The following is a 26,950-nucleotide window of genomic DNA, read 5'->3' on the forward strand; positions in this document are numbered from 1 at the left end:
CCCCGCAAAACTAATACGGCTGTGTAAGCTGACGTTGAGCAACACCAAAAGTTCCGTCAGGATCGGGAAGGACCTCTCCGAGCCGTTCGATACCAGACGAGGTTTCAGACAATGTGACTCACTATCGTGCGACTTCTTTAACCTGATGCTGGAGAAAATAATACGAGCTGCAGAGCTAAATAGAGAAGGTACAATCTTCTTTAAGAGTGTACAGCTACTGGCGTGCGCCGATGATATCGATATCATTGGAAACAACACCCGCGCTGTTAGTTCTACTTTTTCCCGCCTGGATAAGGAGACGAAGCGAATTGGTCATCAAACAAACAGTCAGCGCATTAACAATGTCAGCCTGGAAGTCCAACGCAGAATCACTCTTGCCAACAGGTGCTACTATGGACTAAGTAGGCAATTGAAAAGTAAAGTCCTCTCTCGACGAACAAAAACCAAACTCTACAAGTCTCTCATCATTCCCGTCCTACTTTACGGTGCAGAAGCGTGGACGATGTCAACATCCGATGAGGCGGCACTAGGAGTTTTCGAGAGAAAGGTTTTGCGGAAGATTTATGGTCCCTTAAGAATTGGCAACGGCGAATACCGCCGACGATGGAAGGATGAGCTGTATGTGTTATTCGATGACATAGACATAGTCCAGCGAATAAAAAGACAGCGGCTGCGCTGGCTAGGTCATGTTGTTCGAATGGATGAAAGTGCTCTAGCTCTGAAAGTATTCGATGCAGTACCCGCTGGTGGAAGCCGAGGAAGAGGGAGACCTCCACTCCGATGGAAGGACCAGGTGGAGAGGGACCTGGCTTCGCTTGGTATAACCAATTGGCGCCAAACTGCCAGAAGGAGGGAGACGTGGCGCGCAGTTTTGGACTCGGCTATAACCGTGTAAGCTCTCTGAAGAGTGCGGTGAAATGTCTACGGTAAAATTTAATGCAAGTAAGGCTTAGTTTTGGTATCTATCTGTGAAAGATATATGGGCAACTTGTTTCTATACTATTCTATTCTTCTAAGAGCGGATGTAATCCATTTGCCTTACAACCGAAGTAGAAAAAAATGCGTCTTATTCTTCCCAGTTAACCAATAATGAATGTTAACCAAGAAAAGACGATGTTACTGACGATGTAACAGCTAAGACCAATTCCGTCGGTAGAGCTGAGCAAATATGAGATTTTCAAAATTATTTTGTTGCCAAAATTATATATTTTACGAGGACATCTTGAACGATGAGTTTATGACAAACTATATAAGATAATCTTGGTTATAGAGTTGTTAAGTCTCATTTGAGATCGATGAAATTCATTAGAGAGATGCAGAGCTGTATATGACTACCGTTTCGATATTAAAAATTAAGTACTGAAGTATCACCAAAATATTATCTGGTTGGCAACTATATTCCAAATCACATGATGTTAAACGACTTTAATTACAGGAGATGCTGAGCATAACTAAGCTTAAAAGTTAAAGAATTTGACTAAATGAGCTTAAAGCTCACCCTAGTAGTGCATAACACCACACACTAATATATCCCACCCTAATACATCTCTCTACATCAATAATTGTATCCCATCGATTCTGCATCATCACTCGTTTGACAACGATCAGTTTTACTTGTGTTTATGTGTTGTCGTAAAAACGTTAAACTAAATTTAAGCTGTTCTTTCCGTTAAGCACTCACACGTACGCATGCTGCTGTCAACTTTAAATTTGTTGGTCGATCTGATATCACATTTAGTCGGAAGACCTTTTCGTGGAATGCTTTATGCATTGTTGTTCTTAATTTACGGGAATTTCTAATTGATAACATATTAAGCTGCAATTGACTAACAGTTATTATATGCATATTTAAAGTACGTATTCTTCTCTATCCCCGATTCTTGAAATTCCGAATATTTATACAGTCTTCAGTTGTACTGCTTAGTTGACTTATCGCAAACATATAATTAATAAGACTACAGACGCTCACAAACATATTCCATTAGCAGTATAAATACGGGATGCTTTCGGCACAAGCAATTAGTTTGTCAGAAACACTGGTCGCAACATTTAAATATTTGCTCCGATAAGACAGTGTGAAATATAAGGATATATAAAAGCAACAACAGCAACAAAAATGGCGCGTTTACACATCTCTGTTATAGCGTTATTGTTCATCTCGCTTGTTGTTGCCACCCACGCACAGAGTGGTATCTTCAACATACCTCATCTGTTGGAAAGTGCGGGGGCTATTGTGAAGGGCGCCATAAAGGATGGTCGCAGTTACATACCAACTCCCGAAGGTATTTTCGAGTCCAGTAAAAATCTACTGGCCGGTTATCCATTGGAAGTGGTCTCTTCGGCAATAAATACGATTTGTAAGTGTTTAAAGAGTGGTCTAAATGATTACAGTGTAGTGAGTAGTACTCTTCAGTGAAATCATATTTTTAATTTTTTTTACATTTCAGGTTCTTCGGGACTCGCAACTAGAACGATGAGATCGCTTGTGAAACCAGATTTGCGGAAAATGCAGTTTCAGTTACGCACAACGTGCAATAAACACAGTTATCCGCTGTTGGATGCTAATCAAATATGGCGCAGTCCCGAATTCGATCCGTCGAAGAAGGTGGTCATACTGGTTACCGGTTGGACTACAACTGTTAACGACACAGATACGATCGATGTGTTGGCCAAGGCGTATAACTGTCGTGGTGATGTGAATTTTGTGGTGAGTTCAAAGTGAAAAGTCTGTCAATAATGTATTATTAACTAAAATATGATCCGGTCCCCTAAAAGGCTGTCGATGTAGGCAACTACGTGAATAGTCTTTACACTTGGGCTGCAATGAACACCGAGGATATTGGCAAGAGTCTTGCCGAAGGCATCGATTTACTAACTCAAGTAGTACCGTTGGAAAATATACATCTCATTGGCCACAGTCTGGGTGCGCACATCGTCGGCACCGCCGGACGTTACTTTAATTACAAAACCGGCAAGCTTGTGCCACGTATTACCGGTTTGGATACAGCGAAACCCTGTTTCAACGAAGGTCACGCGCTCTCAGGTCTACATCGTGGTAACGCCAAGTTTATCGATGTAATTCATTCGAACCCCGGTGTAATGGGTAAACGTGAAGCCTTGGGTGATGTAGATTTCTATCCGGGCGGTTTGGATCCTCTGCCAAAGGGTTGTCTGACCGTGCTTTGTGCACATGCCCGCTCATGGGAATATTATGCGGAATCTGTTTATCCAGGCAATGAACGAGAAGAAAGGTGGCTCAATTTATCAATTTTTTTCAAAATATTTCAGTTTCTAGAAGCGTTAGTTCACATTTCGCTTAATAAATATTGTAAAATAATGGCAACCCTGTTTATATTTATATCATGGTAGAGCTGACCTGCTTGGGCGAGTCTTTAATCGGCAGGTCTATCCACGTACTTACTTGCTTGCGTGAAGATTTCAGGGGGTAACCAGGGATCCTTGCCATAAACTAGATCGGCTGGTGCTGCATCCAAGTCAGAGTGACTTCAGTCACTCAATGTGGAGTTACATTGCAATCGAGTGGCGGATACAAAGTACGGCAGAGGTTTTAGATGGGCCGCGAGGAGCACACATAGCACACGGAGCCACCTTTCGACGAATCCGTTTGTACGAAAATGTAGAGTACTTACCAGCTGTAGTAGCTGCTGTAAAGAGACAGTTGGATCAGTTATAACTGATATAGGCAACGCTTCAGGTCAGCGTGTAAACATCTTCAATAAAGCAAGACAGTATAGCTTTGTATCTGAGGGTTGAAGCGTTGCAACTAGGTTGATGCGGGAGTGCGCAAACCGATGAATGCGTCTGACGGTTACGACTGCGATTGCGTCAAATCATTTTGTTCCGCTTGTTCAGCACTTACTAATCTGCATTTGTTCTGCTTATTGCTCCATTGCAAACCAATAATCATACAGACGTAAGTTAGTTCTATAAATACGCGACGAGTTCGACTCAAACGAGTAGTTCACCAGAAATACTGGTCGCAATATTTACAATTTCACTGCGATAAAATAGAGCGGTCGACGGATAGTACAAGATATAAAACCAACAACAGAAATAAAAATGTCGCGTTCACACGTACCTCTTATAGCGTTATTATTCATCTCGTTTGTTGTTGCGACCCACGCACGAAGTGGTCTCTTCAACTTAGCTCATCTCGCTAAAAGTACAAGGGATATTGTGATTGGCACAATAAAGGATCTAGACAGGTACCGATTTACGCCCGACGACATTGTCCAGCTGAGTAAAAACCTAGTGATGGGTTATCCTTTCGAAGCGGTCTCCTCGGCTATAAATATGATTTGTAAGTGTTGAAAGAGTGGTCTAAATGATTACAGTGTTGTGAGTAGTACTCTTCAGTGAAATTATATTTTTAATGTTTTTTACACCACAGGTTCTTCGGCACTCGCAAGTAAAACGATAAGATCGCTTGTGAAACCAGATTTGTCGAAGATAAAGTTTCAGCTACGCACAACCTGTAAGAAATACAGTTATACGCTGATGAATGCTTATAAAATATTGCACAGTCCCGAATTTGATCCGAAGAAGAAGGTCGTCATTCTAGTTACTGGTTGGACCACAACTGTTGACGACACGGATACAATCGATGCTTTGGCGAAGGCGTATAATTGTCGGGGTGATGTGAATTTTGTGGTGAGTTTTGACATTTTCAATGTTCAATGTTTAAGCTTTTGATTTTTAAATTTTAAATTAATGAATCTCAATAGTCCGTCTAAATAACGTAAATATGCTTTTTTCTCTCTCACAGGCAGTCGACGTAGGGAACTACGTGGATACTTTCTACACTTGGGCCGCAATGAACACCATTGAAATTGGCAAGAGTCTTGCCGAAGGCATATATTTACTGACTCAAGTAGTACCGTTGAAGAATATACATCTTATCGGTCACAGTTTGGGCGCACATATCGTAGGCACCGCCGGGCGTTACTATAAACGCAAAACTGGTAAGCTTGTACCACGTATTACCGGTTTGGATCCAGCGAAACCCTGTTTCAACCTAGGACACGAGCTCTCAGGTCTACATCGTGGCGACGCCAAGTTTATCGATGTAATTCATACGAACGCCGGTGTGCTGGGCAAACGCGAGGCCATGGGTGATGCAGATTTCTATCCGGGTGGTTTGCATCCTCTGCCAAAGGGTTGTCTGACCTTGCTTTGTGCACATGCCCGTTCGTGGGTATATTATGCGGAATCCGTTTATCCAGGCAATGAATTGAATTTCATGGCGAAACTTTGCACTTCACAGAAGGAATTAATCAATAATAGATGTCCGGGTGCTGAGTACCCAATGGGCTATGCGGTGCCACACAAAGTCAAAGGCAATTACTTTCTGAAAGTGAGGGGAAGAGCGCCATTCGGCTTGAGCGCTAGCCGAAAAAATCTGAGTTCACAGGCCACTTGTGGTTTGTGTCCGTATAAGACGGAGGAGGACAGGGGTTTTACACTTTATTCATTTATTGCAAATTTTTTTAGTTTTTAGAAGCCTTGGTCGCACTTCTTTGAATAAATAATGTAGTATTTTAAAGAAATGGCAACCATGTTTGTATTTAAAGGGTGATTTTTTAAGAGCTTGATAACTTTTTTAAAAAAAAAAAACGCATAAAATTTGCAAAATCTCATCGGTTCTTTATTTGAAACGTTAGATTGGTTCATGACATTTACTTTTTGAAGATAATTTCATTTAAATGTTGACCGCGGCTGCGTCTTAGGTGGTCCATTCGGAAAGTCCAATTTTGGGCAACTTTTTCGAGCATTTCGGCCGGAATAGCCCGAATTTCTTCGGAAATGTTGTCTTCCAAAGCTGGAATAGTTGCTGGCTTATTTCTGTAGACTTTAGACTTGACGTAGCCCCACAAAAAATAGTCTAAAGGCGTTAAATCGCATGATCTTGGTGGCCAACTTACGGGTCCATTTCTTGAGATGAATTGTTCTCCGAAGTTTTCCCTCAAAATGGCCATAGAATCGCTTGCTGTGTGGCATGTAGCGCCATCTTGTTGAAACCACATGTCAACCAAGTTCAGTTCTTCCATTTTTGGCAACAAAAAGTTTGTTAGCATCGAACGATAGCGATCGCCATTCACCGTAACGTTGCGTCCAACAGCATCTTTGAAAAAATACGGTCCAATGATTCCACCAGCGTACAAACCACACCAAACAGTGCATTTTTCGGGATGCATGGGCAGTTCTTGAACGGCTTCTGGTTGCTCTTCACCCCAAATGCGGCAATTTTGCTTATTTACGTAGCCATTCAACCAGAAATGAGCCTCATCGCTGAACAAAATTTGTCGATAAAAAAGCGGATTTTCTGCCAACTTTTCTAGGGCCCATTCACTGAAAATTCGACGTTGTGGCAGATCGTTCGGCTTCAGTTCTTGCACGAGCTGTATTTTATACGGTTTTACACCAAGATCTTTGCGTAAAATCTTCCATGTGGTCGAATAACACAAACCCAATTGCTGCGAACGGCGACGAATCGACATTTCACGGTCTTCAGCCACACTCTCAGAAACAGACGCAATATTCTCTTCTGTACGCACTGTACGCATTCGTGTGGTTGGTTTAATGTCCAATAAAGTAAACTGAGTGCGAAACTTGGTCACAATCGCATTAATTGTTTGCTCACTTGGTCGATTATGTAGACCATAAATCGGACGTAAAGCGCGAAACACATTTCGAACCGAACACTGATTTTGGTAATAAAATTCAATGATTTGCAAGCGTTGCTCGTTAGTAAGTCTATTCATGATGAAATGTCAAAGCATACTGAGCATCTTTCTCTTTGACACCATGTCTGAAATCCCACGTGATCTGTCAAATACTAATGCATGAAAATCCTAACCTCAAAAAAATCACCCGTTATAAATGTATTTATATATTCCAAAGAACATTATTCTTGGTTTATTTCTTTCTGAATTTGAATTTCTTGAATTTTGAGCACTTCTTTCAAAGACAAATGTACGAAATCTTGGCGATCCCTCGACGAATTTTTTGAATTACCTCAAGGAAGACATTATAAAGAAAACTTTGCTGAACTTGTGCAATATGTGAGCTTAAAGAAGATAATGTAAAGTTAATTAAAGACTTGAAATAAAGATATGTGGATTGTATTATAATGGCATATATGTTTCAGACTGCATAGACAGTTTTTCGAAACAAAAAACTTTTTTGTACTTTTTAAGGTTGGGAATGCTCTGGACAATGTCTCCGGATACAATACTCTCTAAAATGTTTTTTTTGTCTTTTATTCGAAATGTTCGACATAATTTTTCAACTCACATGAAATAACGCAAAATCAGCATCCCTTGCTTCTGAGCTTAAAAGCTTTAAGATTTGCTTAGCTCGCTTAATTTGTAACCAGTAGTTGTCACACACGCCGAACAAACACGAACACTCATTGGAAGGAAGACAGCACGCGTCTAAATGTAGACAACACATTTAGCTTTTCTAATTCACTATTTGAGCTGTGGTTTCTATCAGGCCTTTTCCTGACTTCATAGCTGACCAAAGCTTGTTTTGTTGTACAATTGCTCCTGTCGTTCATATGTGTGCTATGAATTTTGATGCGCTTGTAGCGTGGTCTTCTCTTCTCTCCACACATTAATTTGGCGCCTATGTACTAGGCACAGACTATCAAAGCCCGGCAATTGCTTCCACACCCGCTATGTCACATATGTATGTTCAAATGTATGTTTTTTATTCACGTGCGCTGTTTTGTTATCAGATTGCCATACCTTTTATTGTGTTTGCCTTTTTCTCTTCTTTCTTTTTGGCATTGTTCGCTCGCATTGTTTGTTGTTGCATGTTGAGATTTTTTAAACAAATTACGGTTGTGGCAAAAGTAAACATTTGTTTGCATGATTTTCATTGCTCATTCTCTTTGGAGAGGGGGGAGGGGGCGATTGTATGCAGAATTCAAGGCCAGGAAAATGTAAATGAGTAGTCAACCTTTTTTTGCTGCGTTTCCGTTTTGTTGTTTCTTGTTTCGCTTTTGTTATTTGTTTTCTGGCGTATGTGGCAATCATGACTGGACTGTTCTTCTATTTTTCGCATCTCATCATTATCATCAATACTTTGTTCGGCCTTACAATGTGGGGTTGAGTATACCTGTCGAGATTTAATCAAAGGCGTGATCAGCATTTTGTAATTTGTGCTTGTGTCCTTATTTTTTGCAACAAATGCCCAATGACCTTGGCGGACATTTTGTTGAGAAAGGGCTGGTGTCATAAAATGTGTTACTGCTGCTTTATAATCTATTCATGTAGAGAAAAATTTGTATTTTCCTTAAAACCTGAAACCTAAAAGATATAAATATTGTTTTTGAAAAAGTGTGGCAACTATAAAAAATGGAAAATATTTTATTTGAGAAAGTGTGGCAACTGTAAAAAAGTAGCCGTCATTTAAATTTCTTCGAAAGATTTTAATTAAATTGAGTGCTTCTTTGTGGTCAATATTTAAATTTTTTAAATTTTAGGTGGCAACACTGGTTAAAAATTGATTCAACTCAAATACGTTTTCCTAATAAAAACGTGTACAACTTCCATATTTTTTTTATATTATACAGACTTTAGAAAATAATTAAAAAATCCATCGAATGGCAACCCTGCTTCAAAATTTTCCTGACGATAGAGCTTTTTATAAACATGTAGTAACGCCCGTCTTAAGAGAGTATAATATATTATTATTACCTTCTCAATTATTATAACAGTTTTAGTTTAGTGAGATGGCAACCCTGGCTTTGAATTTTTTCCGAATAAAAAGTTTTGAAAAAAAAAATCGAGTTCTAGCGTGGTAACAAACGCCTTAAGAGAGTATAATTTCTTATTATTACTTTCCAAATAATTACAAACATTTTAATTCAGCGATATGGCAACTCTATTTTTGCAATTTTTCACGAATACCAATTTTGAAAAATAAAATTAAAATTTTAGCATGTTTCTGGAACTATTCGTTATCTTTTTCTAAATTAATTCGGATAAAATACGTGGCAACTCCTATATATAGAAAGCATTAGAACCTGTGACCACTTATACTATATAAGTGGTATTTATTATGTCTTGTTTCAAGCATTTAAGCCACTGAACTTGATTTGAGCCCTTATCTCGCGTCACAATCCCGAATAACCAAACAGTCAAATTCGCCGCTGAGCATTTCGCCAAAATACAAGCTCTAATCTAATCTGGCAGCGCTAAATTTGTAATTAGAATGCGCTCAAATGCCACGCGGCATACATACGCAAGATTGCGGCAATTTTTCGCTGTCGCTGCAGAAATTAGCACTGCCAGCGCTGGTGTAGGAGGCCCAGGCAGCTGTGAGGCTTTATTCAGCCTTTGAAGGCGCTGAAAATAAATTTACACAATTTTCCAACGGCTTAGCCCTGCGCTTCGGCTTGTTGAGTCTGTATAGTCTCCACGGCCGGCACGGTGGCTTAGCTGCCAGCTGTTGTTGGCAAGTGTTGAGTGCTACGACAGAATTTATGTGCGGCCATTCAGTTTCTGCCATCTATCCAGCCAGCAAGCCCCGAGTGTGACTCTCGCTCAGCTGTTGTGGGTTTCATTTTGCATTTGCGGCCGCCACTTCTGCGGTTGGCTAATTTATTTCTGCTGACTTCTACTTAGACGAGCGACCACTTGTTATCGAGTGTTGGCATTTGGAAGAGGCGCCAAGGGGAAAACAAAGAATACACTGCTAGTAGCTTAAAAACGTTTTTTTTTTGCTTTCTAAGAATTAAAGCAATTTAACTTGTAGAAAATGAGTGTCCAAATATGAGTTCATAGACCCTCTCCAGCAATGTTGAGATGAAATCTCACTTGCGAGTGCCTCTAATAGTCAGTCGAACTCAGAAATTTCTTCGCTTCGTTTCTTGTTTTTTATCTTTCGGAAGTTTCCCGGACTTCCACTTTTTAAGCTATGGTCCCGCTATTTCGGAGTCCTCCTGGTTCATCATCTTCTTGGTTCAAGTTCATCTTCTTTTTAGAACGTTCTGACTAAGTTTCCTTTTGAGTATTTCTGGATATTAATTTGTACTCGTTTATGTGGTCGTTGAACCTCAGAAGATTCAGCTCTAATCTTGCTATTTCAGGTTTATGTCCACAAAAGCTGAACCTTAGAGACTTTTTAATGTCAGTCTAAACTGAGAAGCCGATCTTTGTTCTTAGTCATCTCTTCTGGAGTAGCGATCTCCACATCCACTTAGCCTTTTGTTCCACGGTTTGTATCTCTGCTGTTCCCTAATTTCTCTTTAATTAAATTTCAATACCAAATACTCTACATGGCGTCCTGACGCTTCAGTTTCAAGACTTTGGCTACATGCTGGGCTCTATGGTATATAATAGTGCAAGAGAAGTAGAGTTCCGTTGAGACTTAAGGGTTCGCTTTTAGTTATTTTCGACTCTGAGAGAGTCCCTATATTATCAGAATCGTATTTTACCACAGTAAACAACGCCTGTTATATACTCAGTTTAATTGAATACCTCGACTAAAATTAAGGTGTGCATTAAAAAATATATTAAATTTCTCGCCTGACAAGCCGAGGATGTATTTGCCACCACAAACATTTCCGCATTCGTTGTAAAAAGTTTTGTATAGCAATTATAGAAGAAAAACTTGCAAACTATAAACATATGAGAGAGTGAAAATAAGACATGCTTTTGTTGCGTTTTCTTTTTCTGTTTTTTTTCGATGTTTTCTCCAAATGGTTATGACGTCATTAAGAAAACGAAATTTCAATTGCGTTTGCAAAACGCAATGTCAGCATGCAAGAATGCGGATAAAAGTGTGGTTATGTGTGTATTTCAAATCAAGGTAAGTATTATATATGTATATAATGTACTTAAAGATTTCTACCAAATGTTTTCAAGGTCAAAAAAAAAAAATGTAACAACATGTCAAAAAAAGCTTTATGTATATAGCTTCAAATGAGATGATGGGTGTTTATTTGATTTCTCATCTGTTTACATCTTTCAATTTTTCAGCTTTTCTTTTACATTTCATCAGAAATATGAGACGGACTTGAAGACTTCTCAGATTTTCTTCCCATTTTTGGTGGAAATATGGACGCTTCAGTTTTCTGTAAGTAATTTTATGCCCCCTAAACTCAAAATTGAACACCACAAATAATTCTTCCAAGTCTCTGGTCGCCCACAAAAGTCTGCTACAATAAACTTTGCTAGTTTTTATTAAGGCACTTTAACAGAATAACTAAATGGTTGTTGTTGCTCGATATTCTCATGAGCCATGTCGGTGTTCACCGTGGGAAAAAGACTTGCAAATTATAACCTTTTTGTTGTGAAAATTTTACGCGTTTCTGTACGCGCGCTCCTCCAGCGTCTAACCAGCGCTTGCTTGCCGCATTTTCACCTTGACCCAGTATAATAATAATAAAAAAAAATCATAATACACAATTGCATAATTTATATATACAAGTTGCCACCGCTGAGATTTAACACTCTACATCCTTTTATTAATAGTGTGAGCCGGAAGTTGGTAGTAATTCCGTGTTTGCCACTGAAGTTGTGGCATAAAGTTTATGAAGTGTTTTATATCCGCACAAAAATGGAGAAAAGAAAACGGCAAAGGAAAGCAACTGCAATCATTCAGGTGAAAAGTAGACTCTTTGGGAGAGTATATATGTATAAAGAATATATTACATGATCTCAAATTTCAATTGAACTTTGTATCTGAGCTTAAGTTTAAATGAAAGCGTTCCAGGAATCTTTTAAAGGAGAACATTTTTCGGAAAGCTTTTAAAAGTGAAAGTTTTCAAGGAAAACTTTTAAAGGTGAAAGCTTTCTACAACTGTAATGCTAAGCTTAGATGTAAAGTTTAGGAAACTTTAGTACCGACTTGTACTATGTTCCCTGAAACCAAGTGAACCTTGTAATTGTGATTCAGTTCTTAGAGTAAGTATAAATTTTCGATTTGAGCTTCCTCTATTTTCTCTTTTCTTAATATTATGATGTAAGAGTGTTCGCGAGGAGTTTAGATCTTTGGATACTCGAAAGAGAAACACCTATTTAAACCCTATATCATTCTCACCTCTTGCGCTCTACCTCTAAGCATCCTCCTCAAAAACTTATTTAGTTCACACCTGTATTCCCACTTCTTATTATATAGTTACATTTTTGTTGTTGTTTAACTTTAATATTCGCCACGCAGCGCAATGGGGGGCAGCAAAGTTGTTAACTTTTGTGCTCTACATATTTTACACGCGTTTTTATTGTACTCTCGTCTGGCGGTTTACTGCTGGATTTGCGCATTTTCACCTTGACCCTTGACAAAAGGCCGTCATTACGAAGCATAAAACTGGATATTTAACTGAGAAGTAGCATGGTTTTCATTACGTAGAACCGTCTACCTCAGTAGCATTTTATTAATAGAGTGTCGGAAGCTTGGAGTAATTTAAAGGTGATTGTAGAGTTGTAAAAGGAAGTTTATGAGTACGTAATATTGGTTCAGGAGAGGAAAAGATGTAGCAATAGAATTTCGCCTTTATGCTATAGAAAACAATAAGCCTTTCTGGAGTGATGATACATCTTAAGAACTTACGGTTGTCTTTGAAGAAAGAAAGAATGTTCGAGTTATTTGCTAGCTACCCTTAGAACTGAAAAAACACTAAGTTCTTCGGGCCAAAACTACAAGCTAGAGAAGTTGTCTCTTTTTTCCTTACTTGGATGATCGGAGGTAGTTGTGATCCGAAGATGATGGTACTTCAGAAGTGTGCTCGATTGTCTTTGACTTAAATAAATACATATCAAATGGGGAAGTAACGCTGCCCCTCTATAGTGAAACAGTTTGGTTTCCTATAGCCTTGACATTATCTGTTAAATTTAGATCGTGATCTTGTAGATACAACTGAGTAAAGGTGTCAGGAAAAAGCGAGACGAGCAAAGATAAAATTAAGTCAGAAGAGTTCGATGTCTGGAAGAAATGTTTAAGGGTAATTTAAGGCACGTCCGCGGCTTGGAACATAATCCTTACGTGGATTAAGAAGACTAGCTGCATCGCTATCTAAATGAATACAGTCGCTTAATATTGTGGCACAGTTAATGAATGTAATTGTGCCTGGAAGGGAATTGAGCGACCGTAGTTCTTGGTATTAGAGAATTCTCATTGGGTTTCTAAGTCAAACAGCTAAAAATTTTGAGGTTTCGAATAAAATTTATTTTAAGCAACTTAAAAAATATTTAGTCTTTAATCCAATTCGCCTACTATATGCTAGCTTAGCTCTTCTAAAAACTTTTTAAACCGCATCTAAAACAATTTAAAGCACTTTAAGCTCGTCGTCGCATGCCGCATCCATAGCGAGTAACTGCAACTCTTTGAGCTCCGAAGATGACATTGGCACCCACTAGAAAGATAAACAAAGTATAACAAGAGCGTAGCAAACACGAAACGAAGCTAGTAAAAAACGTGTCAAGCGCTAAAGCAGCTTAAATTTAATGCTCATTTTGAATGCCATGCAGATGCACTAATACATGCACACGCCATCGGGCGCTCTTCTCGCCGGCATCGAGAGGTTTCCGCCTGTTGATAGGGGATTTAGTTTAGTTGACTTGTCTGTCGGTGTAGTACAACGAAATACTATCTCAACAGATACGAGTATTGGCTTAGTTGCACCGGATGGTGTTTAAGTATGCATACATGCACACAGACACAAACACACGGATACGTGTGTACTCAGCCATTGAAACGTGGGTATAAAGTTAGCCAAAGTGTCAACATGTGAAGTGATAAAAATGTTCCGAATCCACTGGGTATACATATGAAGAGCAGTGTATTGACACTTTGTTTTGAGAAAAGAAATAAGACGAAGAAAGGAAGGCAATATGCTAGCGTTTATTTTTAGTGTCGAAGGTTTGAAGAGTTATCAATGGACGAAAAATTGTCTACTTCGAAAAAATCTTTTTTAAAGTATTTTATTATTTTAGTTCTGAACCAGTAATTTACAAGTATTTGGGAACATACTTTGATTTGGCTGGTACTCCTTGTGATTGAAGACCTAGATATTTTTCCTTTAGATGTTTGTACCCTAGAGAACGTGGAAACGATATTAGCTTTAGACATGCTTCGGCCATTAGAGAGCTCAGCAATACGAATGGGGATCGGCGACGAACTCGAACAATGTTACCTGTGTCGTCAATGACCTCCGACCAACGAATCAACAGGACAATAAGAGGTAATGGCGATACCGGTTGGTAGAAGTTTGGTTTCTGTGTATGAGATGTCTGTGAATGAGAAAGCATAAGTATGAGAAAGCAGTTCACAATGGCAATCGAATAATATCGAACAATATCGCCGGTAACGTCAATGACCTCCCACCAACTGATTTACCAGATGGTAAGACTTTTGGTGATTTCCCAAGGGGGGATCTCGTGAAACAAAAAAAAAATAGACCGAGATTTTTATGGGAGTTAGATTAGGTTAGGTTAGGACATGGGGTAGATCTCCGCAATTGCATAGAGTCTCACTTAGACTGATTAGACTATCCTTTGTGACACCCGGATACTCCTGACGGTTTTTCTAAGACCCATATGATTCAACAGAGCGTTTGAACTCTATTATAAAGTACTTATAGCGGCTAGCGTCGATTTCAGTCACTTCACTGGGTTCATCGAAGATGTGTCTACCGAGGTACTTTAACCTAAGTCTGGCGATTGTTGGACATTGAAGGAGGAAGTGCTTGCTGTCGACAAGTTAGTTCTATTTATAAAAAAACGTGCCCGTGCCGTACCAGCAATTATATTAGTTGAGATGAAGCGATTAAATTTAGTCACCAGAACGTAAAGTACAATGACTTCTTAGTAAATTCCTGAATTCAAATTTCAAATTTCCATTTCATGGCCGTCATCTTTTCATTTCAGAGAAAACCTAAGCGATTTTCTCCGGAAATATAAAACCAATCCGTTCTTCTCTATTTTAGCTCCTTCTAATACTGGTCCATGCTTGAGTTCGTCCTATTTTTCCTCCTTTTTCTTTGCCAAAAGCTGTCAGTTTCATTTGCGGTGCTCATTCCGAAGGGACACACCTTCAACAACTGACAATCCTTTTGCCTTAAACTTGATTTGAAAAACAATCAAAAGTCGGTTCTTCCATCCAACTAGAACTCCAAACCTTCAAAATCTGAAATTTCAATTAATATTTCTTGCTTCGTGTTCGAACCTTTTAATACCAGCAACCACCGGAAATCAGTTCCATCCTTTCTATTCCTCCTACTTGTTAGCGGTGACTCAATTTTTTATCTACTGTTCTTCCGAAAGCTTTTACGAAATAAAGTGCCTATAAATAAACACCCAGAAATAACAAGCAATTAACGGTGATTTCCTATACACGAGCTGATATAAGACCAAAGCGCCACCCATGCGGTCACATGACTTAACTTCTTTAATTTCCGCGAAATAAATTTCCTGCACGCCAAAAATTGCGTCACAATTATATTTTTTTTATTTATATAAATGTGATTTAAACTTGTTGCATGCCACAAAACAAATGTATAAAGTGAGTTGTGGGCGCACAAAAGCATGCAACACTTAATTGTATAATTCTGAAACCACAAGGGAGGGGCCCACCAACCAAGTCAACCAGCCATGTGGGTATACAATAAATAAATGTAGGCAAATATGGAACTATGTGTGTGTGTGTGTTTGTGTTAACGTGCCACAACTAATTAAATTTTGTAAAGATCGCGTGCGGCAACCACAGCAATTTACCAAGTTAGCTGTGGTCTCGTCCTTGTGCCTCACATCCACATTTGCCGCGCTCGTGCTTGACTTATCACTTTCTGCTTGGCATAGACACACATATGTATATGTAGTGGAGTGTGTGCTTGTAATTGTATCGTGGCACCTAATTCTCGAGCGTTTTTTTATGCTCGAAACGTGATGGCGTTTTAACACAAAAATAGCACAGGCAAATTAATTTTATGACCTCAGCTGTAAAAAAGTCCACAAAAGTCCCATTGTGTCACGTGATTACGAGTGGTGTGTGGTGTTGTGGCAGTGCTGTCTTCTTCCGCTTTTTATTATTTTTATTGCCAGCTGCTGCCGCCTACATTTGCAACATGCTTGTGTTGACATTTCCGGTTTGCATTCGACAATTCGTGTGATTTTCTGTTTATTTATTTTTTAAGCTGCGAAAATATTCGATTTTTATGAGGTGCATGAAATGCTGACAGCAACGGTATGAAAGACACACAAAGTTGAGTTCATGTGAATTTGGTTCCATATTGGAACCAATGAACCAATAAAATGTTAGCAAACCTGACCTTAGAAAGCATAGACCAACCTGATACTACGTGACCCCTCAGAACACAAAGAAACCTGACATAACGTGAAACCTTTACATTTAATCAAATTTGATCGCACGTGATATCTTAAAAACCCTTCAAAATCTAATTTAAACAAACCTGACCTCACGGGACTCCTCAATATCTCAACGGACTAGACCCCACTTATCTTAACTCCGAATAATGTCAACAAGCCGACCTCCCATAAACTCAAATAATATAGGCAGAGTTGACATCACATTATCCCTCAAAATTGAGCACACCTGATCTAATGTGATCCCTCAAAACTTAAAAGTCCGTCCAAAGGTCATAGATTTCTCAAAAAGAAAACAAATCCTTTGAAAGGTCTATGACCATTGCCAAAATGTAAACAAATCCCAAGCCAAAGGTCATTGATCCCGGCCAAAGTGTGAACAAACTGCAGCCAAAAGTCAATGACCTCGACCAAAAATGTTAATAAACCCCTGTCGAAGGTCATTGAAATATAAAAACATTTTTCATAAAGTCATTGACCTTTGACAGAGTTTGTTCATATTTTGGGGGCTTATGAAATATCAGGTTTGTCTGAATTTTGGAGGATTAGTGAATGTCAGAATTGCTTAAATTTTTGGGAGGCTTGGGAGGTCAAGGGGATCACGAGAATTCAAGCTAAAAGACAGGTGAGGTCAAACTATTGGTCAAGGGAGATCTAGTGTGTTTTCCCATTAGGTGGGGTTAATTGAACTCTCTCGAGGTCAAGCTAGGAGACTTGAGGGGTAAAGGGTAGTATTTACATACTTTTAAATCAAGACTGCGACCGCATAAAATGTTCATTTTCACCCGAACTTAGCTCTCTCTTCTTTTCATGTTTTCTTTGCAACTGCCTTTTCTCCATCGCATTATTATTATTCTTCTTCTTTTTCTTTCTGTTGTTGTACGCTTGTTAAAATACACCGAATAAAGTGCCTTAACATATGTAACAACTACTGTAAATCGCGTCATTTTTTCTCTCGCCACATTGCGCGCCGCATTTATCATTGTTGTAAGCAGTAATGTTGCAACGCGATTGTGCAACATGACACAAGACGCTGACAAGTGACAAGCTGACGCTGAAAATGAACGATGTAGTGGCAGTCAGTCAGCGACAAAGCACACAATTTACATTTACTTACACACACTTACAGAGATACTGGCATACTGCCTGCCCATGAATATTCTAAAATAAATTGCCACGAGTCCGTTGCCACAATGAAAGTGTAAATACCACAGCGCGGCATTTAATCACGAGGAAAATGGTGTTTACTGCTATGAGTGTTTAATATATGAAGAAATGGTTGAGGCAGAGGAGAGAGATTGCTATGGAAAGAACAAAATTGCTTCTGGGACCAATTTTTTGTCTTGGTACAGCCTCTAGATACCATTCTTAATGTGCTAAATCCAGAAAAACTGACTCGATGGTCACAGCTTTTCGATACCCCAAGGTAGACCTAAGCATTTTGTGGTTCTTAAAATATAAATGAAGATTAGATCCAGATTAGTGTTCCCTAGAAATCTGTAGCCGATAAGAACTCTCAGATCAATGAGAAGAAAATCTCCTGCTTGAAAGGGCTTTAAGAGACGTTACTTTTTTTAATTTTTTATCTACTAAGACTCTTGTTAATTCTCTTTCATATATCTACACATTGAAGTTATATCTTTCTCTCTTTCCCTCTCTCTCCCTCTCTCCTACCATTCCCCTAACAACCGGTAGTGATAACAATTTCAGCTGCTTCCGTAACGAAAGTTCATCCTTCGCATGAAGCGGTAACTGTTCAAGTGTTTGAGTGGAAGGAAGCTCCAAACAAGAAAACTCAGCAACAAATCGACTGCTTCGCTGTTTCTGGTTTTTGGTGGTGGTGTCTTCCGTTTTATTCAATGAAGAGGATATTTTGTTTGTCGACTTGAGTATTTCGTTGTTTATGTGCTATAACGTTTAAGCTCAGCGCTTGAATGTATACTTTAGTTTTCAATAATTTTTATAAAGGCATATTTTTGGGGTTGTTGGATTCTATTTGAGATCACAGATTGATTGTACAAAACCTACGATAAATTCCTTTACTTTGTTGTTCAAATTAGTAGGGAATAAGGTAACGGTTTTCCACTTTCTCTGCGAAGGCGCAGACCTATCACACACCAGACATAAAACTCTAGGGATTCCAATAACAACATTTCTGAGTCCTCTTAGCCTACTTTATTTCTCTTACATCCATTTTGATGCTCCTCTTTCTACATAACTTTCCACACAACGGCTCGAGTTACCACGAAAGAATGGCATAATAATTAAGTTGTCGATTGAAATTTATATTGAAAACCCCAAAAACAAGCCTGTTGAGACTTAATCGATGCTGACAGCAAATCGGCAATAACGTGCAATTATTGGCCATACTATCCCACACACCCACCCACAGAGGCTGTCGTGTCTAAGGCTCACCTGTAAGTGAGTGCTTAAAAGGCAATATATGTTTTTGCATCAGCATATCCATTAGTTAACGAGTTTATATGTGTGTGTGTGTGTCGGTATACAACTGAGCTCACTTCAAACTTCGTGGACGTCTGCATAGATACTCGGCTGTATAGCAACAATGTGGAGTAAGTTGGTGAGGGAGGCGGAAAATTCACAAATTGAATTGGTCATATGACTATAGACACACTTTCATATATAGATATACAGAGGGAGGAGTCTAATGGTGTTGGTTGCTCAGCCAAGTAATCAACAGAGCACTTAATCAACTTGGACTGTTGTGTGAAGATGCTCGTGTGCAGCGCTTGGCTTGAACTTTCATATAATTACACATTTACAAATTTTTTACATATATATGTAGATGCTTATTGTGTTGAAGCTGTAAATGGTTTGCTGGTATGAAATGTTTAAAATCACTTTAAAAACTTTTGAATTGCATTACTCTGTTGTAAATATAATATTCATGTTTAGTCTGGTGATATTAGACACAACAATGTAGCAGACTTAGTTGCGCACTCATATATAAATAAATATATATTATACTTTAAGTTTGGGCATTGTGGTTAGTGTACATATACATATGTAAGTTGAAGGTTCTCTTTCTGTGTGTGGGTTTATGATATGGCCATTACATAATCCTCGACCTTTCAAGTGTGGTCTTTGTGTCTGAGTTGGTTTTTTGCCACTTATCAGTTGCTTATAGTGATATGCAACACTTATTTTGGCAACTAGTACTAATTAACGGAGAAGAAATATGCGGTTCGACCAAGTTCAGTTTTTTAAATTATTTAAATTAGGTTAAATATTGTAGATAAGTCTATGAATCTTAAATATTAAGAATATTTATTAACAACAAATTTCACACAGTGAACATAATAATTATTCATTACCCTTTGATATCAAAAATTAAGAAATTTTTAAGTTTCTTTTATGAAAATTTTGCAGATAGGATTTGCAAAAAGCTGTTAATCAAACTCCAAAATATTTATTTAGCCCAAAGTTTTGTCTAAATTTTTTTTTTCACTCTCCTACCTGCTTGTTTTTTATGAAATTAATTGTTTTTTAATTTAAAATTGGTGGCAACACTTTTTAAGAATATTTTCTAGAAATCGTTAAAGAATTTCAAACAAGTGTATAACCTCAAATTCTTCAACAAGGTGGCATTCATTCTCAAAAATATCATTATAAAACATTAAAAAATGTTACTTTGTTTATTTTTTGAATTATATTATAAAACAGCTGGCAACCCTTTTAAAAAAATATTTTTTATTAATAGGAATTTTCTAATTCAATTTTCAAATTAATGTTTAATCAACAAATAAGAAAAGGCTAAGTTCGGGTGCAACCAAACATTTTTTACTCTCGCAATTTATTGAAGAAATTTTATTGAGATAACACACAATTTGTCCCATATATTCGGTATATAGTCCACTAGAAAAACAAAAATCTGTATATCTGTAGACTGGGTAATTAGTGGGCTGATTTTCATCACCAACATACATTCTATCTAAGATTATAAGCTCATTTAGTCTGGCTAAGATATTTCACATAATAACCGATTTATAAGCTATTAAGCTCATCATATTTTTGAAAATCCTATAATTAGGTATATGGGAGCTATGGAAAGTTATGACCCGATTTGACCCATTTCTGGTACAGAGACTCACTATTATTATTATTAACCCAAACGATTACCCTCCTCCCGCCCAACCGACGCGTGGGGCGCAGTCCACATACGAGCGGAATTTGCCGAGTCTAGAAAGGCAAGAGATTTTTAAGCGTCCGGTTCTCAAACTGCTCAGCTACAGAAAGAAACATTTCAACAGCTGAGATTTAAAAATTTATAAAAACAAAAAGTTAAAAATTTCTGAATATTACTTATTAAGAGAAGACAAAATAGTTTTTTTGATGCTAAATATTGAGTCAGATGGATCAAATGTGCTGGAATGCGAATTAAAATCATGACATATTCGGCAGAATGGTTCATTTAACTCCAAATTTGTTCTAGAAGATTTTAGAAATAATGGTCTAAACTGCCTGGATGAACGCAATGGGACATTAAATTGAATATCAGACAAAAGAAATGAACTACAAACTAAACCATTCAGAAGTTTTACTAGGAATATTATACCTAGCATTTCTCTGCGACCAGTGAGTGTGGGAAGATTTATAAGTTTTAAACGACTAGTATACGGGGGAAGATTCAATTTTGAATCCCAATGTAAGTGGCCTAAAGCAAAAAGTAAAAATTGTTTTTGAACGGACTCAAGCTTATCAGAATGGGATTGATAGCTAGGATTCCATACCACAGAACCATACTCCAATATAGACCTTACCAATGTTGTAAAAAGAATTTTAGTAATATACGGATCACTAAATTCTTTAGACCAACGTTTAACAAAGCTAAGAGCACCTTTTGCTTTTAAGACAATTGAATTTACATGAGAATTAAAATTTAGTTTAGGGTCCATATTAACTCCTAAATCAACAAAGCTAAAAACTTACTCTAAACTGAAGTTATTTATTACATAGGGAGAAAGATCAACAGTTCTACGGGAAAAGCACATCGTTTTACATTTTTTAAGATTCAGTGGCATATCATTTTTGTGACACCAAGTAACTAAATTATTTAGATCCGATTGCAACTCAGTCCTTTCGTTATGAGAAGTATATGATTTAAAAAGTTTTACATCATCCGCATATAATAAAATTTCTGAAAACTTAATTACAGAAGGTATATCATTGATGAACAACAAAAACAGAATCGGGCCGAGATGACTACCCTGTGGAACCCCTGAAGTGACACTAATTGAATCGGATAATGTATATTAGAAGAAAAATATTTCCTTTGAATTGAATTATGATATCTGAGAGACTTACCGATATTTTCGGTTAAAAATTACCATAAGGCAATGGGTTCTTCATACCCGGGGCATTGAAAAGTTATAGTCCGATTTCGATAATTTTTTCACAAGTGATGCCACAGATCATATACAGTATTTGTGTAAGGTTTTATTTCGCTATCTTCATTGGTTCCATATGTATATATTATAAAGTGAAGGGATAGGATGGAATTCAAAATTCAGTTATATGGGAAGTTGTTGTGTCGTTTTCCACACGTGTCATCAGGGTGTCAAAAAAATATTATATACCGAATTTCATTGAAATCTGTCGAGTAGTTCCTGAGATATGATTTTTGACCTATAAGTGGGCGATGCCAAGCACTTTTTCCATTTTGTAAAAAAATCTCAGTGCAGCTTCCTTCTGCTATTATTTCTGTGAAATTTAGTGTTTCTGACGTTTTTCGTTAGCGACTTAACCCACTTTTAGTAATTTTCAACCTAACCTTTGGGTGGGCGTGGTTATTATCCGATTTCAACTAATTTCATGGTGTGTGATGGAGTACGTAAGAGAATCGACTGCAGAAAGTTTGGTTTATATAGCTTCATTGGATTGCGAGATATATACTAATAATCGATTTGGGGGCGGGACCACTTCTTCACTTCGATATTTGAATTAAATTTTTAATAATATAACACTTTTAATTTTTTATAAATTTCAAACATGTGGCAAGCCTTTAACTATTGTGTGCACCATAACTTAAATTTAACTGAAATATGAAAATCAATTTATCATACACATTACCATTACACACTTTCACTCCATTAAGCTTTAGATTTCTTTACAAAAAATCGCCACTTTAATTATTTATTAATTAAATTAAATGATATTGCATACATACATCACTTTGCATTTATTTCTTCATTTTATTAATCCACTTACAGCAACTTTCAGCTGCACGTTTCAATTTTCAACAGCTTTAATATCGATTAAAAGGACTTGCCACAAAATGTGGCAATGCTTTATGCAAACGCGCCAACATTGCCATGTGAAATCAATATTAACGGTATGCATAAGTTTCCGCTTATTGCACTTACATACCTCTTTGCATACATATACGAGTATATGCATGTGTTTGTGTGTACCACGCCAGCAGGGCTCCATTAACAAGTCAGCGGCAATTAGCACAATGCATTGCATACACGCAGGCGCAGAGGAATTAATGCAGTTACAATAAAAAAATATTGAAGGAATGAAAATTTTCTAGCACATTAATGAAGGCACATACATACGTACATTTTTTAATAAATATAAAATTTTTTTCTCACAAGTGTATGTTTGAGCAGCAAAATTTATACAACGTTAGATATGCACATAAAAACAGGTGCATATATACCCACTCTTCTCTAACGGTCCTTTGTAGTAGAAGTATTTTCTGTTTCCATATTCTATACTCTCCTGGGTTCCGTGCCGAAAGCCAATGCAAAATATGGCCGAAAAATTTCAAATGCAAATATTTGCAAACAAGCTTATAATTTGGCGCCCAAATATGTGCATGTGTGTTGTTGCTCGTGTCTATATGTATGTATTGCACATGTAATGCATGTCTGCATTAGATAATAACTATGCTCTGTGTATATGGCTGTTAGCATTTGCTGCACTGGTGCATAATATGGCGCTTTGGCATGTACACTTTTAGGCTCCAAATCCAATTGCATAAAATTATAAATTTCAGCTTTAGATATCAGTCGTTGTAAGCCATATTTGTTGACATAAAATGAAAATGCTACGAAATTTCGTAGGTTGAATGGAGCGCAGATTGTTTAATATAGGTGGATAGTGAAGCAGCCAAAAACTATGCTATACCCACATTGTTGAGTCTGGCTTTAGTTCGCGTAAAATGCTAATGCCAATAAATTTTATATTCTAAAATTCTAAGGTTAAAGTGAATTTACTGGTTCAGTTGCACCTAGAATAACTTTTTCTCACTTTTCGCCTAGAATTTCCTTTAAAATTCTATCTAGGATACTTCATATCTTATGATTAAAATTTTAGATTAATTTAAAGAATATCTTTAGTAGACCCTTTTGCGAAATTATATTAAATATATTTAAATAACCAATGCTTTATAAACTATTAGAGTTACTATAAAGTGATGTATGTCGGAACAGGTCGGATAGAGATAAGAAATTTAAAGGCAATTAATAACAAACAAAGCTTTTCCCTCCTTTCGTTCACAATGTCATGTTGATTATTGATATATTAGTTTTTAATTTAAGCAAGTAAGACTTTAAATGATTCAAGTAAGTCCAATTGAGTCGACTGGGTTCTTAATTGTGTCGATAAGGTCTTTACTTTCTTTTAATATCCAGTCCGTCTAACTTAATTAAATCATCAAAGTCCTTAATTGGATAGAATAGGTCCTTAATTGAAATCAAATAAGTCTTTAATTGAGTCGACGAGGTCGCTAATTGAGCAATTAAGTCTTGTATTGAGTTGATTAAGTATTTATTTTAGTAGTTGACTTGACGTTTATTAAATTTAGTGTGGTCATGTTTGTAATAATATTTGATTTGTTTCTTCTTTGTGATATTATTTTATATTTAAAGAACTATTAGTTGGGTAGATGGATAGTGACATCCGTCTTAAAAGTTGTTTAGAAGAGCTTACATATATTAGATGAGAGCACGGAGATTATTTATATTTACTATATATATACCTCCTAAATACGTCTCGAGATCGACTTTGTGAACGTGATTAAGATGGCCTGTCTTCTTTGTAGAGATTAAATGACTTCAGTATTAAGCTAGGTTATAACTCAAATATACCATTATGGTTACCGATGGCAAGAAAGCGTATCAGAAACATATTTAAAGGTATCTGAATATAACGAATTTCAAGACCATGTTTCCTTTGTTACAATCGTAAATGTCCTATTTCATTTATGGAAGTAAACCAAAAATTAAGATGAAATGACAAAATTCCATTTATGATTTAATAGACTCACTTTAATAGCTTCAAATTGGCGGATTTACGCAATTAAAGCTTTATTACCAACGGAAGATTGTGCAAAAAGGAAATGTGCGAAGTATAATAAACTGTAAAAGTAATGATAAGAAAATAAGTGTGTACAAATTTCGGAAATAAAGCAGCATTACAGTTAAGAGTGAATAAAAGGAAAGCAAGCTGAAAATTGAAAGACATAAAAATTCGAAAGCAACAAGTGGAAAAGCAACAATGAACGAGCGAGCGAAAGTGTGAACGGCGCACAATTGATGAAGAAATGGGTGTACAAAATTGGGGGAAAAGAACAAAAAAAGTAAATGTTTAACCACCGCCACAATGGTAATTATGTGTAATAAATGTGTCTGTTCATTTGCCGGTTGATTATATAAAAACGTATGTTATATGAAGAAGTAATGTACGAGGGCGGCGTATGCTACAATTATGAGAAAAGAAACAAAATTTCTTATGTTTGCAATTTGCTTGACGCCAAGAAGACAAGAACAAAAAGTTATTGTAATAAACGGCGCATAAAAGGGGAGCAAGGACACAATATGCTGAGTGTATGGCTGAGTGCGAGGGTGTATGAAGCGGGGTACGACATAATGTTGATGTTGTTTAAGATTTCGGTGAAAATGATTATGAGCTCATTATGCAACCAAAAGCAGTGTTGTTAAGTTGAGAGCTAAGAAATTTTAAGGAAAATATAAACTGTTGATAATATATTAAGGTAGGCTTTTGAAGTTATTTTAAATTTATTTCTAGTTTATCCTACTTAATTCAGTTGACAAAGACATTAGTTGAGTCTATGAAGTCGTTAATCGGGTCGATTTTGACTTTATTTCAGTCGTTTTAATCTTTAATGGAATCAATCAAGAATCAAGTATACCCCTTAATTGAGTCGATTTAGTTCTGACATGAATCAAATATATTTTTAATTGAGTCAAGCAAGACCATAATTGAGTCGATTACGTCCTCAACTAAGTCTTTAATTGAATTGATTACTAATAAATAAAGAGTTCATGAAGTGCTTAATTGAGTAGATTTAGTTTGTAACTTACTCGATTTAATAACTAATTGAAGCAAATGAACTTTTTTTTTGTTTTAAGTATCTAAAATTCAGTAGACGGTTCTTAATTGAAGAATAAAGTCTTTAATTGAGTCTATTAAGCGTTTATGATATCTTATTATCCAGGTCATTCAGTTGAGTCGATTAAGTAGGTAATTGAGTTCATTTTGCCTTTATTTGAGTCGATTTAATCCTTAATTGAGTTAAAGAAGTCTTTAAATAAGTCCTTAATTGAATATGTCTGTAATTACTTGTATTTTACTTTGTTTTAATACGCAGCTCGTCCTTGAGTTTAGTTCATAATTGAGTCAATTAAGTCATTTAAACCTTTAGTTTGGTAGGTCATATATGTGACAATTTTTGGGTAATATATTCTTTTATATAAATTTGTGGACTAACTAAAGACTAATTTCAAGCCTTCGTTTCTCAAGTTATTAGCAGATTTCGGTTGTTGTAATATGATGATCATGACAACTTTCACACTGCTTTACCATATTTGCAAGACTATTTTTTACGAAAAGCTCAAAAAATTTTCCAAAAGCCTAACGGAATTGCTCAAAAGCTCCAAGAACTTGCGAAAAGCTTCAAAAGTCTGTTAAATTATTTTGTTTTACCACCAAATAAACAGAAGGATTGTTAAATTCACTAAAATTTCCACCAACGCTTGCGTGTTTATAAAAGCTCTGAAAGCTTTTGAGCTTTCAACACATATAGGAGCTGCGTATTATAAAAATAATATGTGCGAAGCGAAATATGTCTCCTTTTAAATTGGTTTTGGTTGTTTTGCTGTGCTTCACCCCGAGTTGTGTGTGATTTTCCCCAGAGAACGAACTCCCAATGTACTGCCAACAAAAAGAAATATGCAAATAATCGAACTGCATGCGTTTGTAAGGCAGTTTCAACGCAAAGGGAATTTCTTTTTGCAATTTTTGGCCAAAAAGAAGCACTTCTCGTTTTTTTCCTTTTTCCCTTTGCAAGAAGGAAACAACAACTATTCATAAAAACTTGATATTTTTGTTTAGAAAAACTTTGTATAATTTGTATTTGGCCTAAATTTGAAATAAAAATTGCCGAAATTTTTTAAAACCAAAATACTCCAACCAGGCGCACAGCAAGGCATAGCAAGCGCAACGCACTGCATGCACGCATTGGACAAAATCAAATAGCCAAGAGTGCCTGCTGCTGCAGCCGATTGTTGCGCTTGTTGGTGTTGTTGTTGATGCTGTCATAGAATTTTGCG

The 26,950-nt window shown here is 36.9% G+C and overlaps 2 protein-coding genes across 2 annotated transcripts; both read left to right on the plus strand.

The window, feature by feature from the left end:
* The first annotated feature begins 1,641 nt into the window (after nt 1-1,641).
* Nucleotides 1,642-3,433, plus strand: LOC105213847 (vitellogenin-1-like). Its single transcript, XM_011186941.2, has 4 exons — nt 1,642-2,357; nt 2,448-2,707; nt 2,776-3,251; nt 3,370-3,433. Exons 1-4 carry the CDS (start codon nt 2,117-2,119, stop codon nt 3,431-3,433), a joined length of 1,041 nt encoding a protein of 346 aa, XP_011185243.1. The 5' UTR covers nt 1,642-2,116.
* A 457-nt stretch (nt 3,434-3,890) lies between these two features.
* LOC105213846 (vitellogenin-1) lies at nt 3,891-5,567 on the plus strand. The gene is made up of 3 exons (XM_011186940.3): nt 3,891-4,321; nt 4,412-4,671; nt 4,787-5,567. Exons 1-3 carry the CDS (start codon nt 4,081-4,083, stop codon nt 5,516-5,518), a joined length of 1,233 nt encoding a protein of 410 aa, XP_011185242.1. The 5' UTR covers nt 3,891-4,080; the 3' UTR covers nt 5,519-5,567.
* The last annotated feature ends 21,383 nt before the right edge of the window (nt 5,568-26,950 follow it).

This window comes from Zeugodacus cucurbitae, chromosome 5 (assembly GCF_028554725.1).
Source record: "Zeugodacus cucurbitae isolate PBARC_wt_2022May chromosome 5, idZeuCucr1.2, whole genome shotgun sequence".
Classification (NCBI taxonomy): Eukaryota; Metazoa; Arthropoda; class Insecta; order Diptera; family Tephritidae; genus Zeugodacus; species Zeugodacus cucurbitae.